Source organism: Populus trichocarpa, chromosome 1, assembly GCF_000002775.5.
Source record: "Populus trichocarpa isolate Nisqually-1 chromosome 1, P.trichocarpa_v4.1, whole genome shotgun sequence".
In the NCBI taxonomy this organism is placed as follows: Eukaryota; Viridiplantae; Streptophyta; class Magnoliopsida; order Malpighiales; family Salicaceae; genus Populus; species Populus trichocarpa.
Genome location: NC_037285.2, coordinates 3757446 through 3771365, shown reverse-complemented (window position 1 = coordinate 3771365; position 13920 = coordinate 3757446). Strand labels below are relative to the sequence as shown.

The 13920-nt window shown below is 33.3% G+C and overlaps 2 protein-coding genes across 2 annotated transcripts; both read right to left on the bottom strand.

Moving 5' to 3' along the window:
- Positions 1-38: 38 nt before the first annotated feature.
- Positions 39-3290, bottom strand: LOC7496064 (protein disulfide isomerase pTAC5, chloroplastic). The gene is made up of 6 exons (XM_002297776.4): positions 2595-3290; positions 2267-2362; positions 1906-2043; positions 989-1232; positions 345-382; positions 39-260 (listed from the first exon to the last, which is right to left on the bottom strand). Exons 1-6 carry the CDS (start codon positions 3168-3170, stop codon positions 165-167), a joined length of 1188 nt encoding a protein of 395 aa, XP_002297812.1. The 5' UTR covers positions 3171-3290; the 3' UTR covers positions 39-164.
- Positions 3291-4684: 1394 nt separating this feature from the next.
- On the bottom strand, positions 4685-9251 carry LOC7460513 (uncharacterized). Its single transcript, XM_002297775.4, has 11 exons — positions 9077-9251; positions 8874-8957; positions 8394-8483; positions 8223-8292; positions 8047-8145; positions 7895-7965; positions 7669-7776; positions 7431-7568; positions 6512-6617; positions 5954-6162; positions 4685-5072 (listed from the first exon to the last, which is right to left on the bottom strand). Exons 1-11 carry the CDS (start codon positions 9245-9247, stop codon positions 5004-5006), a joined length of 1215 nt encoding a protein of 404 aa, XP_002297811.4. The 5' UTR covers positions 9248-9251; the 3' UTR covers positions 4685-5003.
- Between the last annotated feature and the right edge of the window lie 4669 nt (positions 9252-13920).

Below are 13920 nucleotides of genomic sequence, written 5' to 3'. Positions count from 1 at the left end.
TTGTTTAATGTTTCATGAAGGTAGGCTGTAACAGCTGCTTGCATAAAGAATTTGTTGATGTCGATTTTGGATGTTGTATCCTGGATCTATAATACAAGGCTCTTGCTGCATGTAAGATTAAGACCTGCTTGTATACAGATATATCAAAAAAGTATCCGCTGTACCTAAATTGTTGTTTTTCCTGCACACACATCACATATTGTATACCCTTGTCCTTCACAGTAAGGACAATTTGCTCCTTCACCAACCCATTCCAAAAACTGCAGCATAGATTTTGATTGTGAGGATGTTGAAATGGAAAATAGTAAACATGAAGGACGTGTGTATGTGAAAAGTTTTCGTACCTGTGGCTCCACGTTTGGCTCACCAGTACCATCACATTCTGCAACAGAAAATCACTAATAAGCAACAAAGCATGAGATTGCGCAATACCAGAACTACTGTTAGGTTCCTAATGATCATCGTGGCTGCAAAAGGCGAACTGCAAACTGCATCATTTTAGGTCAAATGGCAAGCATGGGCAAACTTCCAAGAGCTTCCTCGATGACATCATTGGCAATATTTGATTAGAAAAACATGCTTGTACTTTGGATGTTCAGAGACCTTGAAAATAAGAGAGTAAGCTAAAAGGTTAAATTGATTGATGGTTGCACCAGCTGCCAATTTCGCTGCCATTACATTGCCAGAAAATCTTAAACCGTTTCCAGAGCCCAGGCTGCTGTATTTGCAGGCAGTGGGATATCTAACCAAATCAGGCAGTGAGGAATGCTACTATATATGAATTGCCAGCCGGTTAAAACTATTTTTTTGTCCCTTGAATGTATTTTAATATATTAGGTATTCTCAGCTACGGACAAGCAATTAACAGGAGAAACCTGATTTCAGTTCGTCATGCCTGGTTAATAAGAAGCTTTTAAATACAATCAGATAAAATGATACTTTATTCATAAATATGGATGTCCAATCCAGGTAGTGGCAACCAATTTACCTGTGCACAGCAAACGACCCTCCCCACGACATGTAAGGCACTGTTTTGTGGAATCCTTCGTTTTGCTCCCGCTAACTTGTTTCTTTCTGCCATTAAGTCTAGAAGGTTCTTCCCAACGATTCTCCCCAAGAAGAAATACTCTATGATGCGATACATCAACTTCTGTCACTTCTTCTTTCACAACTTTCTGATGTATTTCTGAGATTTCTGTTACAGACGTAACAGCAGCTCCATCGGCACCTTCCTAATGTACAGTGGATTTGAAGTCAGCAGCATATTTTGAAATTTCACAATCGCAAGGCATGTATTCTCAGTGTTCTTGCTAACCAGGGATCACTTGGAATGATATCTAAAACAATAAATATTCTGCTCATCAAAATTCCAAGCATGCTATCATTGCCGAAAGCATCCGTGCAAAGAGACAAATTTACTGGGATATGCATCCATCAGCACACATACACTCGAGTTATATACTAACAACCCATTAAACAACGATAGATTACAAGTACAAAATTGTACGCTATATAGGACTAACAAGTAAGCATTCAGTATTGTGAGAATATCACAATAAGAGCTTATACATGGCATTTCCACCCTTTATTCAGTATGGTTACAAGCATAGTGCTAGAAACAAGGACTTTAGTTTGACCTGGCTACTTCAACAGTGTAACTCCAACATGGAAGGCTTATGAATTTTTAAAAGCAAGACATTACTTTCAGATTTCTGATTAAAAAACTAGAAAGGGAGCCAGTGTTTGTGTTGTTCAGAAACAAGACTAGAGTATTTCCTGTCCTCACAGTCACCCATTCAAATGTAAATCAAGGGGATGATGCATTTGAAACAGAAACTAAGCACAACTTTTATACAATATCAGTCCGATTATTCTATTTCTAAAAATATCATAATCTGCTTGTACCTCTGCTGGAACAGTTTGAGCGCTTCCCTTTTGAGTTTCGCTAATACTTGGCATCCGAGCATCAATATGTTGCTCCATATATAACCTTTTGAGGAGCTCTGTAGTCATTATTCCATCTTCAGAGGCACCTAAAGATGCCTGTCAAGCAAGATCATATGTTATCTATTAAAAACTGATCAATCGAACTATCCACTTAAACTATTAGCCACAAGCTAAGAGACTACCAGGATTTTAGAGAAAACGGCATGTGCATATGCATGTATGTACATTTTCCATGTACGAGGGAATGATATAATCAACCCGCGTGACATTTATTTCTGTCCATTTTGAGGTACCACAAGATGGAAATCTAAAAACTTACTTGCCAGGTCCTCACAGCACGTTCAGTCCCACTTGAGAAGCTAGAATATTCCATGTCTTCTTCCCCTGAGTAAAATCCCAATTTTTGCAAAGCGTCCTGTAACAATCAGAAAAAGGTACGAAATATATCAAAATACAACACACAAGCTTCGAATATCACCACTACAACAAATATTAAAAGAAAAAAATATATATGTAAAAAGCAGCACTCATATCATGTATTTGATAAACAATTCAAGTAGTACACATTGTTCTCCAAGCCTAATAATAATAATAATAATAAAAGAAGAAATGAAATTTAGTTAGTAAAATAGAGAGTAGAGTCAGACCTGCATCTCTTTTACTTGTTCTCCTTCGCTTCCTTTCCTTAGGGTTTTCCTCTCCTTCTTCTCCTCCAAAACCCTATCAATCACTTCCTTCTGTTCTTCCACCACATTCTCCTCCAACACAAGAGGTCTCGCACTGGACCCACTCTCTGCAATCAAATTGTTATTATTCTTGTCTTTCAAAACCTGCAGTAACAACCCTACTTTAGCTACCGTATCCTCTCCTCCTTGAAGGACTGAGATTCGATTCTCTAGTGCTTCGATTTGAAGCTTTAAGGATTGTATTTGAGCGAGGAGCGATTCTCTGTCGCAGCTCCAACGCTTCTCTTCACGGAGCCACCTTTCCTCTTCACGTAGCCACCGCTGTTCCTCTCGGAGCCACCGGGATTCCTCTCGGTCTGGATTAGAAGAGAAGCAGATGTAATGAGGTTTTGAAAGAGTAGAGCGCGAGAGTGGTAGTACTGTTGTGTGTTTGGAGAATTGGAGTGGAGAGTGTGTGCTGTGAGATTGCTTGTGGGGATGAAAAGGTTTAGGATTTAGAGAGAGGGGAAAACTAGAAGAAGACATTCTCATCATCATTATTATTATTATTAGATTTTTGGGATATAAAATAAAATAAAATAAAATGGAAGGGAGAGAAAGAAGAAGCCGCACTGCAAAGAAGATTTTTTCGCTGCTTCTTCAGAGTTTGAACTTTGAACCACACGATTGAATCAGAATAACAACAGCTGGCTGGCGGGAAGATAAAAATAATATTTTTTTTATTTACAGTTTACACTTTCTCGGCCTTTATATTTTCTGTCTGGGAATGAGGAACATTGTTTCCTATCAACTTGGGCCTCAAGCCCCAAGCCCATTAAAAATTCTTCAGACTGTGAAACATAATATTTACAGTATTGCTAAAACAATCGTAATTGTTAAGCTCAGTCAGTAACCCATCAGTCTTTCCGCCAGTTTATCCGAGTTGAGTTTTATTTCATCTTGGCTTCAAAACTGTTTGGGAACGCGAAGTAAATCATGTTTTTAAAAAATTTAATTTTTTTTATTAAAATTTAATATAATTTATATATTTTAGATCGTTTTGATGTGTTGATGTTAAAAATAATTTTTAAAAATTAAAAAAAATCATTGACATACATTTCGGTATGAAAAATTATTTGAAAAGCAACCGCTACCATTATTAAAAGAGTACTTAGAAATATAATATTAATTTTTTTGTTTAAAATATATTAAAATAATATTTTTAAATTTAATTTTTTACATTAATATGATAAAAAAATAAAAAAAATTAATTTTAAACAAAAAAATTTAAAAATTTAAAAATTTTTAGAAACGAACTACTCCTAAACTATGAAAGTTTTTTAAAAATTACTTTTTTACATTAGCATGAAAAAAAATAATTTTAAATAAAAAATTAAAATTTCTAAATTTGAAGGTTACAGTTTTAAGCAATGGAGAGCGAGGCATACAAAACTTCAATACTTTTTTAAAAGTTTGTAATTCAATAATTAACAAAAATAAAAACAATACATCAACCGTTTATAAAGAAATAAAAACCAACACAACTAAAAAAATCTAAAGCTAAGTTTGAAAAACAATTAAAACGTAAAATAAACTAGGAAAAGATGTAAAACAACAAAAACCAACATTTTATGAACTTAATTTGAAGCTCTTCTTGGCCTTGACTAGTTACGAGTCAATTGTTTTATAGAATTAAGATTAAACAGTAAATCTAAAGTTACCATGATTAAAAGAGTACTTAGAAATATAATAGAAATTGTTTTTCATTTAAAATATATTAAAATAATATTTTTTTAAATTAATTTCTTGCGACAAAAAAATTAAAAAATAATAATTTTTTTAGAAACACCACGCAATTTCAAACTGCCCCTAAACAATGAAAATAATTTTAAAAATTACCTTTTTACATTAGCACGAAAAAAAATAAAAAAATTAATTTTAAATATTTTTTTTATAAAAACAAAGCGCAATTTACAGCTCCTAAACCTAAACCATGAAAGTTTTTTTTTTTTCTTTTCATGCCAGCATCCTCTTATTCAACAAATACATGCATGCACACTATGAGAAACAACTTCACCAACGAAAAATAAATAAATAAATAAGATTGCTTAATGATTGTTGTTCCACATTTTGTCTCCCCAAAAAGGTTACTGTCCTACTGTATACGAAAGGAGTTTGCATCAACCAACAGGTTTTCTTGTAAGCCCTGTCCCTTGATCAATGTAGCTAATGACGCCTAGAAAGCAAGCATCTGATTCGCTAGAGCAACCTCTTCAAGACAACAGAACAACCAACGAATAGGTTTACGACAAGAGATCTACAAATAACCCATTGAATGTGGGCTCGATGTTACCCTGCAGCAGTAAAAAGATCTACCGGACTCCTTTCAGCTTAGTCAAGCTTGACGTTGGAGTAGAGAAGGGTGTCCCTTGTGATTGGCATATTGAGGAGATAGTAGATCTGCGGCAATGAGAAGATTAACCAAGAAATTGTTTTTATATTGCAGCAAAAATGAATTGAACTTCTAGAAAAAAGTTAAAAGAGTCCCCGGTATGGTCTGAAATCTCAACCAAATTGTTCTGAGATGCAAACACTGATAATTTAAAAATAAAAAAAACTACAAGTTTACTGCAGAATTCACAAATTAAGATGTGTATTCTACTGTCATCTCATCCAAAAAGAGAGTATAGAAAGTTAGCCTTCCATTAAGCTTGTCTGAAACCCTAGTTTTGAAGGGTATGCCTATGAAATATATTGATTTAAGAGATTCATATAAGCTATCATGTTTAAAGGTATTCCTTGTTAAGTGAAGGGATTAATTAAAGCTCAATTGTGAAGACAAGATTTAGCAAAGGCATTTGAGTAATGAAATTGAAAAAAAAAATATGCCGGTTTTAAATTGGCATGGATAATTCTTTTCTTTGATAGCTTGTCCAGGTTTAATCTCACACGGTGAATAACTGTTCTATCAACAAACCTTACAAGAGCTGTGAATCAGGCACCCTGTGCAGAATCTTAGTCCTAAACTCGGCAATGTCACAAAAAATATGGATCATTTGTCTAGATTATTCTATAAAAAGGTTCAGATAGGATAGTTATTCAACCCACCCCCTTCCTTTTCCTTCTCCAAACCTATAAGTCACATGCAATGCATCTCATAATTTTACCAGTAAGCAATCAAGATTTTTTTTCTGCTTACAAAAAAATATGGATACAGAAAAAAAGGGGTAGGGAATAGGGAACAGTAGCACATTAGAGATGTTAATTAGCTCCATTTGAAGTGTTCCTAAATTAATTAGAGGGGGGAAAAAAGAACGGTTTTTGTTGTTAGATAATCTTACCCCCAAAAGAGTAGCAATGATAAGAACAATTCCAGTTATCCAAGCAAGGGTCATTCTAACTAAGGCCACTTCTGCAATGGTTCCATTGCTAGGTGTTTTTGTTTCTTCCAACCAACGTGCAGATGGCTGGGAAGTCAGCATGACATCCAGCACTGTTTCTGATTCTGATGCAGGTGCGGTGTTAAAAAAGATTACTCCGGCAATTTGACCTGCCCAATTATCATTGGTTTTTGTAAAACAACCATAATTTTCAGGCACAGCAATATGCTAAGGAACAACAATTACTAATGGAAAAAAAGAACGCAAAATTTCATCACAAATATAGGGCAGAAACATTTACGAGAGACCCGCAAAGTTAGCTTAAATTCCACTTTTTTGTCGATTTAAAGACCCTGACATTGATATAACCAAAATAAGACATCTACAATTGGGTAAATGATTGGAAGCACTAATAGAAAAAACTAGGTCACTAATTTTTCCACACATCATTTACATGAAAACTACAACATTACAGCTTAAGATTGTGTTGGTGATTTCCCAAAAACCCAAAAAACCAACCTTTGTAAGCTGTTTGCAATGAATCAAACATCTTGGACAATGTAGTAAGTAATAGCTCCAGCCCTTTCTGTGCAGCACCCTCGGGTCCATATTGCTCTCCCAAAGCCTGTGATGTGAAATAAAATAAGTCATATTGCTCAACTGCTTTCTAGTTGGGATTATTCTCTTGAAAGATTGGGGCAGAAAAAAACAGAAAAAATTTGCATTCTGAACTTGGAAGATGTGGCGCAAAAAAAAAATGTACAAATACTGAATAAATGATAAACCATAACAGAATCAATCAATTTTATAACTTTTCTATCATGATAAGCAATATGATTTCATTAAATGAAGAAATGAATCAGTGAAAAGCAGCAACTCACAAACATTCGAAAGGATGCAATCAAGATCATTATATATCACCCAAATCACTATATAGGATTCTATCGGAAAACCCTCTAGAACCAAAGGGTGAAGCCAACCCAAAAGGAAGTACAGATTTTTCTCTCAACCTCAAGAATTAGCAGGCTTCCTTCACAATTCCACCATTCCTTCCTTTTTTCCACAAATTCACACACCAGTTAAATAAGATGATCGTTGTGATATTGTTTCCTAAAGTTCATTGCAATAAACACCATCATTGTCCAAATAAAAAATGAAAAAAAGAAAACACCAAGAACCAAAATTAGAAGCTGTCTGTTTGTATTCAGAGACTTTATATGCTCTTTCCTACGAGAGATTATTAGATACTCCCGGTCACTCCCCCACTCACATAAGTGTGGGATCCATGGTTAGTTATCAAGGTGAGTCTCGCTTTAATGAGTCAAGGACCAATACACCAGGAGTTTTTATTTTTCTCCTTCCCTACTACATAAATTCTATGCTGAAGTAGATGATACACGAAAAATATTCAGTAAGAAATAGAAACGGATATCGTCACCTTGAGACCATCAAAACAGCCCTTCAATAACTCTGCAGGTGGTTGAGTGCTCTGCGACAAATCTTCATGCATCTCTACTGCTCTTCTACTATTGCGGAACAGAGCAAGAAGACTTGCTATAAACTCCCTGTTTGCTTTCTGCAAACAATCAAAATCCAACCTTCTAATAAAAATCCGAAATTTATAAAATGAATGGTTCAATCTAAAATACAAAAGGTTATGAATAATAATAAAAGACCTTAGACATATGAAAACTTGTAGTGGCACCGCTAGCCAGTGGGATTGCTAACTCTCCATTCCATGCTTCCAAGGGATCAACAACATATGATCCACCCAACCAAGATGCCTAAACAAATACATAATGCCAAAGTCACACATTTAAGCTAAATGATCAATGACTAAGAAGAGATCACTAACACATGAAAAAAAGAAATAACTGGGGGTAAATCAAAGTCAGGGCTTACAAAATCACTAATTTCCTTGTCAGTGAAGTCTGCCAACTCTTCATCTAGAGAAACCACTGAAACCTCTTCACCTGAAACGAACCTCGTAAAATAAATAGTCATAATAATGAAACAAATCTTCATATTCTTCAAAGTATACAGAGCATAAGTACCTGGAAGTTCAATGCCAGCCTTATCTGAACCAAGAACAATCTTGCTCTTGAAGGCACCATTGAACATGGCATTTGCTTGTTCAGCCACAGATGGGATTTCTGCGTGTCAAAATCATTCACTTAAATATCAAGTCAACAAAAGAAAACAAGTCAACAGCAAGCCAAGAGACCCTCGCCTCCAGTGACTTCCAGCATGAAAACAGCACGAGGCCTGTTAAACGGATTAGGCATGAGAACCTCGTTCAACTGCAAAAGCGAAAACAGAATTTATCAAAACCAACAATTTCCACAGGACAAAATTGTAACTATAAAAATTTAAGTCTGCACCACATATTATTCCAAATGACCTTCGATGAACTAGCAGCTGAAAGAGCATCTGATGGCGCAAAACCAAGCAAGACTGACACAGCAGCACCAACTTCTCGAAGTGACATGGACTGTAAAAGCAGAAATATAATCATTCCAACACGCGCTCGTACTTAGTGAATAGAAGCAGTAACAAAATCATTGTTCAACATTGAAGTAGACCATCAACGAAACACAACAGATGTGTGAAAGGTGATGGATCGACTCACCTTAAGATATCATGACTAGTGTAATTGTGCAAATTGAAATGCAGTTTAAACACTCATCGTTGCGATTTTTCTAGTTCAATTGAGAAATTTCTAATGCCAATTTAAATCATCTCAGGTAACAGCTACGGACACTGAGTAACTTCCCTAGGATTTCTATTAACCGATAAAATCCAATAAATTACACATCAAAATTCTGCATCGGTCAGCTTGAATTGAAGAAGCGTATAACTTAAGCGTTGAAATGGCAAAAACCTGGACGACATCTTTTGGTGATGGAGTGCGCAGATATTGACGAGTCTGGCTATCGATGAAAAAAACCGAGCCAGCAGTCTCAGCCTGGAAGGGACAGGTTAATCAAATCAATCAAACGGTTACAAATTAGCAGATCATATCGAGCATAAATTGGTTTGAAGATATGTGTGTTGAGAAATATACGAAGATAGAGAGGCATGTACCTTAGCTAATGAGAAGAGAAGAGAGAAGATGACGAACAGATGCAAAACGCTGCGTATTTGGAAATCCATTTGTCCAGAGAGAGAGAGGGAGAGATCTGTGGTATCAGGAAAGGAGAGAGGACGCCTCGAAATTTCATTAATCACTTTGACCCGCACTCCGCTGCGGGTCATGTATTTTTTTCTTCCAAAAATAAAAAGTGAACAACCAAGCTTTTTTTTATATGTAAGTTAAAATTTTATTTAATTTAATTAAATAAATTAAAATACCTACATAAATAAATAAATAAATAAGTTATTAATCATAAAAAAAAATTGAGATATAAATATAGATTAAATGAATTTATTTATTAAAATTATTTTTTACTCAATCAAATGATAATAAAAATAGATATACATGAAATTAATCAAATAAAAAATATATTATGCAATGATACACAATATTAGAAGTATTGTCTAAAAATATTTTTTTATTTTTAAAAATAAAATTTATTTATATAAAACATAAAAAATAGATAAATAAGAATAATTTATTCAAATATTAAATACACATAAAGTAGTTTTTTATAAAAAAGCTAAATAAAAAATCACATATAGTAGATATTAATTGAAATATAAATTATAAAAAATAAATAATATTATATTTTATAAAAAAATCAGGTTAGGCGCAACTGCCTAACAAGTTAGGCCAGACACCTAGAACATTCAAAAATGGCCAAGTGTGGGTGCTTATTTTATTTTTTTAAAAAAAAAACAAAAGTAATGGAGTGGAGAATCGACCCTAATTTTTTTGAAAAATAATACTTCAAACAACATGCTGTTTGTATTTGCTCATATTCCGGCTATTATGGTGGTTGGAAAATCGAGTTTTATGGTTCTTTGTCCTACAAATTTAATTTTGACCAAAAACTTCCTGATACCTTTGATAAACTTATCAATTACCTAAAAAACTCATAAAACAATAAAAAAAACCGTGAAATCATCCTAAAAAATAAAGTCTTCTCGGGCTTATATTTGTTTTTAGATAATTCTTAGATAAAAACACCAAATTAAAACTTATTTTGTTGAATAGAACATATTGACACTAATATCAATTATTTTAATGGTCAGATTCAATAGCAGTGGTGATTTTCTTTCTCGATCACCAGAATATGATGATTGTCTTTCTCCTCTCGTAAACCAAGAATTGATAATAAAAAAAATAAAGTTTTAGACTAAAATTGATTTTTTAAAAATTTAAAAATTAAAGGGGCCTAGTTTTTTATAATTCGAAAAGTAAAAGGATTAAATTGAACCTCTCATCAAATTATTTTTTTAAAAATGACACCAATCTCCTTCATCCTCTTCACTTTAATCCCTTTTTCTTTCTTAAATAATAAAAAAAGAAAAGAAAACGAACGAAAAACTTATGGACAGTGAATTAACGGTGCCCATAAGAATGTATCTACAGTGCATGGAGTAACGGTATTTTCCCCAAGTCATTTTTAGAGTATTGTTAATAGGGGGGAGATAACACGCGACGTGGTTTTATAATGGGCTCATTTGTGGACTTTGAGCAGCTATAACTGGGCTTCTTGTTTGTTTAGAAAGAGAAAAGAGATTTGGGCTGGTAAAAATTCGTTATAGTAAAATAACGGTCAGCCCAAGTTAATGCTAATAGGCCCATAACTAAATATCACGAGGCTGCCGTGGAAATCAGTTCGAATCACTTATCTTGAAACCTTTTTTTTTTTTAAAAAAAAAAAAAAACCACATATAGCATTTATATATTGTTAATAAAAGCTATAGGCTTATAGCTACTATATAAACTTCAACTAGATTATATGATTTGTCTTCAATGGAAAGGGTAAAAGAAGGTAGAGAAATGTCGATCCAACTTTATGAAAAAAAATGGAGATGAAAAATAATATAAATTGACGATATTATATATATATATATATATATATATATATATATATATATATATTAAAAGAGTGACAAGAGAAGTCTATCCTTTTTACTTATAAGGTGTTTGCTGCTTCTAGAAATGGTTGCTTGAAACCAATAAATAAAGGTAAATTTGATGTCATCATGCATACAAAATGCATGCATCATGCATATCCTGATTAGGGGTGAATAGAACGCGCAACGTCAAAACAAAGTAAATTGACAGGCATTAATCATAAAGTTGATAAAATTACGTACTGAAAAGATCTTACAAAGGAAGACTAGATCTGTGAAGAGATCCATGATTTATCTTTTTGGCCTGCCATTTTCTCATGTTTATGACACTTTCCAGTTAACTTCTTACCATACAATTATATATAAGTATGATATTATTATGCCTACTTTTTTTTTTTTTTTTGGGTGTATTGTATTGTAAAAAATAAAAGGGTACACTAAAAGATCATCGAGAAGGATGGTGATACAGACGGAAGCTAAAAATAACAATAATTAAAAAATACATTGTTTTTTATGATGGGGCACGCTAAAGGATCATCGAGAAGGATGGTGATACAGGCGGAAGCTAAAAATAACAATAATTAAAAAACACATTGTTTTTTACAAGCGAGAGAGATTGTAGATGTAAATTTTAATTTTTTTAAATTTATTTTCTCTAAGATAATAATAATAATAAAGTTTGTCTTCTTGGAAGATTTTCAAAACCTTAAATGGGTCAGAAATCATACCTCAACTAGAAAACACAAATAAAAAACTGAAATTACAAAGGAAAGAAGCAGAAAATCCAAAAATAATAAGAAAAAATCATAAAAATTACCAAAATCATAGGTCTCAATAAGATTTTTTATATCTAAAGATTACAATATCCACATAGTGACGCAATGACTACTAAACAGAAAACAATCTTCGGAAACTCTGGTAAAAATTTAAACGAGATTCAACGATCGAATAAAAAATTATCACTCATTTGAGTCATTATTTTGGTCTGATGAGACCATATTGTCTCTTAGACCTACATATATCCACTGGTATATAAATATATATATATATATTAAGTCATTCACATGATATATTTTTGGGCAGATCATCATCTAGTTGTGACAGATCAACACCTGACTACCCAGAATCACCCGTTATTACAAACCCGACTACATCAAATGATTATGAAAAATGTTAACTCATCCATTAAGTATTGTTTGGCTAGCAAGAAAATTATGGAAATCCATCTACCTAAATACAAAAATTGTAAGCGAGGATGAATAGGAAATTAAAGACCTTTCCGTTCTTTGCTTGGATCTCCATCTATATATCTTATAAAACAGAAAACACCTTATTCAATTCATTCAATGTATCGATTGCTATTCTTCTTATATATTTTTTTTTTAGTTTTATTTACATTTATGTATATATTATAATTAACAAGAGAGATCCACATAAACGTGAAATCCAAGAGTTTCTACATGAATTTGGCACGCTTAAAGTGAGGATTGCTAAGCCCTTAACTCCCAAAACCATATAATAAATATAAAGCATGATTTCTAGGTAAATGACATGTTTCACCAAATATCAATGGTGGATCATGCATTAAAGAGACAATTCTAACTTTTTTTTTTCCTATTGGACTGGGTTGGTGGTTACAACTAATCATATATGTTTAGCTAATGGTATTGATTTGAAGAGGCGTAATAAGCCTAAATCAAGGTAATTAACGAAAGCACAGAGAATATATAGACTTTATCATTTTGTTGCCTATATATCCATCACAATCCGCAGGTTACTTGTGTACGGGCCCATGGAATGACTAATTATGCATTACATATATTAAATCTTTTCTTAATTATAGGTTTTGTCCCTCTCCAAGACAAGAAATCTGGTTTTCAAGATTTGCAGTCCTCATCTTTAATCCATGTGAACTAGTAATGGCAAACATAAACTAATAAGATATTGTCTGAAAACGCACCGTGTCATCAGTTCCACATATTTGGGATGGTCAATGATCAAAAGTTAAACCAAGTACCTTAACTAGCTAGGTACGTACGTAGGAATCAAAGGATAGCTTATGCATTAAGTAATAATTCTACTTAAAAATATTCTAACTCGTGTATATTTTTTTTATTAAACCATACTGTAAGAATATATATAATAATAGAGTTTTAATTATTATTTTTTTGTGAAAGTCTTAATTATTAGTTGAAGAATCAATTTCCAACCGCTATATATATATATATATATATATATATATATATATATATATATATATATATATTTCAAGATGACGCAGCAGCAAAGTTGTTGTAGGGTGACCTTAGGCAGCACCTTCAGAACAGGGATTGGTCTAGAAGAAATTAAAAGAGGTAGAGGTGACATTGATGGAGACTGAATTAAAGCTCCTGCGTGCTTTTACGTGGAAATTGCTTTACAGCATGCATGCGTTTTTCTTTCTTTTCTCAACATTTCAAAAGATGATCACCCTGGCACGTCACCTTATAGGGGGGACTGTACCGGCAAATAAAGGTAAGAAACGCTTTCTTTTTCCTTTTGGTCACCATCGCGGCCACCATTAAGGAGAATTTCTCAGCAAATTGAAAGCTGCAATCACACTAATCGCTTTTGAATTATTTACAGCACTTCCAATGGGTTTCTTGAGCTGCACAACCCAAATTATTGAGTCTCTTTATATAATTCTTAATTTCACCCTGGCTGCTTATGATCCAGGGTTTTTTACTCCATATTTTCTTATGATTAGTGGTTTTCACAGCTCATCTAGAACTCAATTAAGTCCTAATTCTAACGAATTCGAGTCGGTAAAGCCCACATAATAAATAAATTACAAACACAAATAAAAGTTAATGCTGGTCAACCTCTAGCTAGCTATCCCTACAAACTACAAGTCTACAACTATATAG

Coding starts and splice junctions, on each gene's coding strand:
- LOC7496064 (XM_002297776.4), bottom strand. CDS start 3,170: ATGATGATGAGAATGTCTTCTTCTAGTTTTCCCCTCTCTCTAAATCCT. Junction 2,363..2,594: donor AACAAGTAAAAGAGATGCAG/GTCTGACTCTAC, acceptor TGATTGTTACAG/GACGCTTTGCAAAAATTGGG. Junction 261..344: donor AGCCAAACGTGGAGCCACAG/GTACGAAAACTT, acceptor TCTATGCTGCAG/TTTTTGGAATGGGTTGGTGA.
- LOC7460513 (XM_002297775.4), bottom strand. CDS start 9,247: ATGACCCGCAGCGGAGTGCGGGTCAAAGTGATTAATGAAATTTCGAGG. Junction 8,293..8,393: donor CAGCTGCTAGTTCATCGAAG/GTCATTTGGAAT, acceptor TCGCTTTTGCAG/TTGAACGAGGTTCTCATGCC. Junction 5,073..5,953: donor TCATTGCTACTCTTTTGGGG/GTAAGATTATCT, acceptor TCATTGCCGCAG/ATCTACTATCTCCTCAATAT.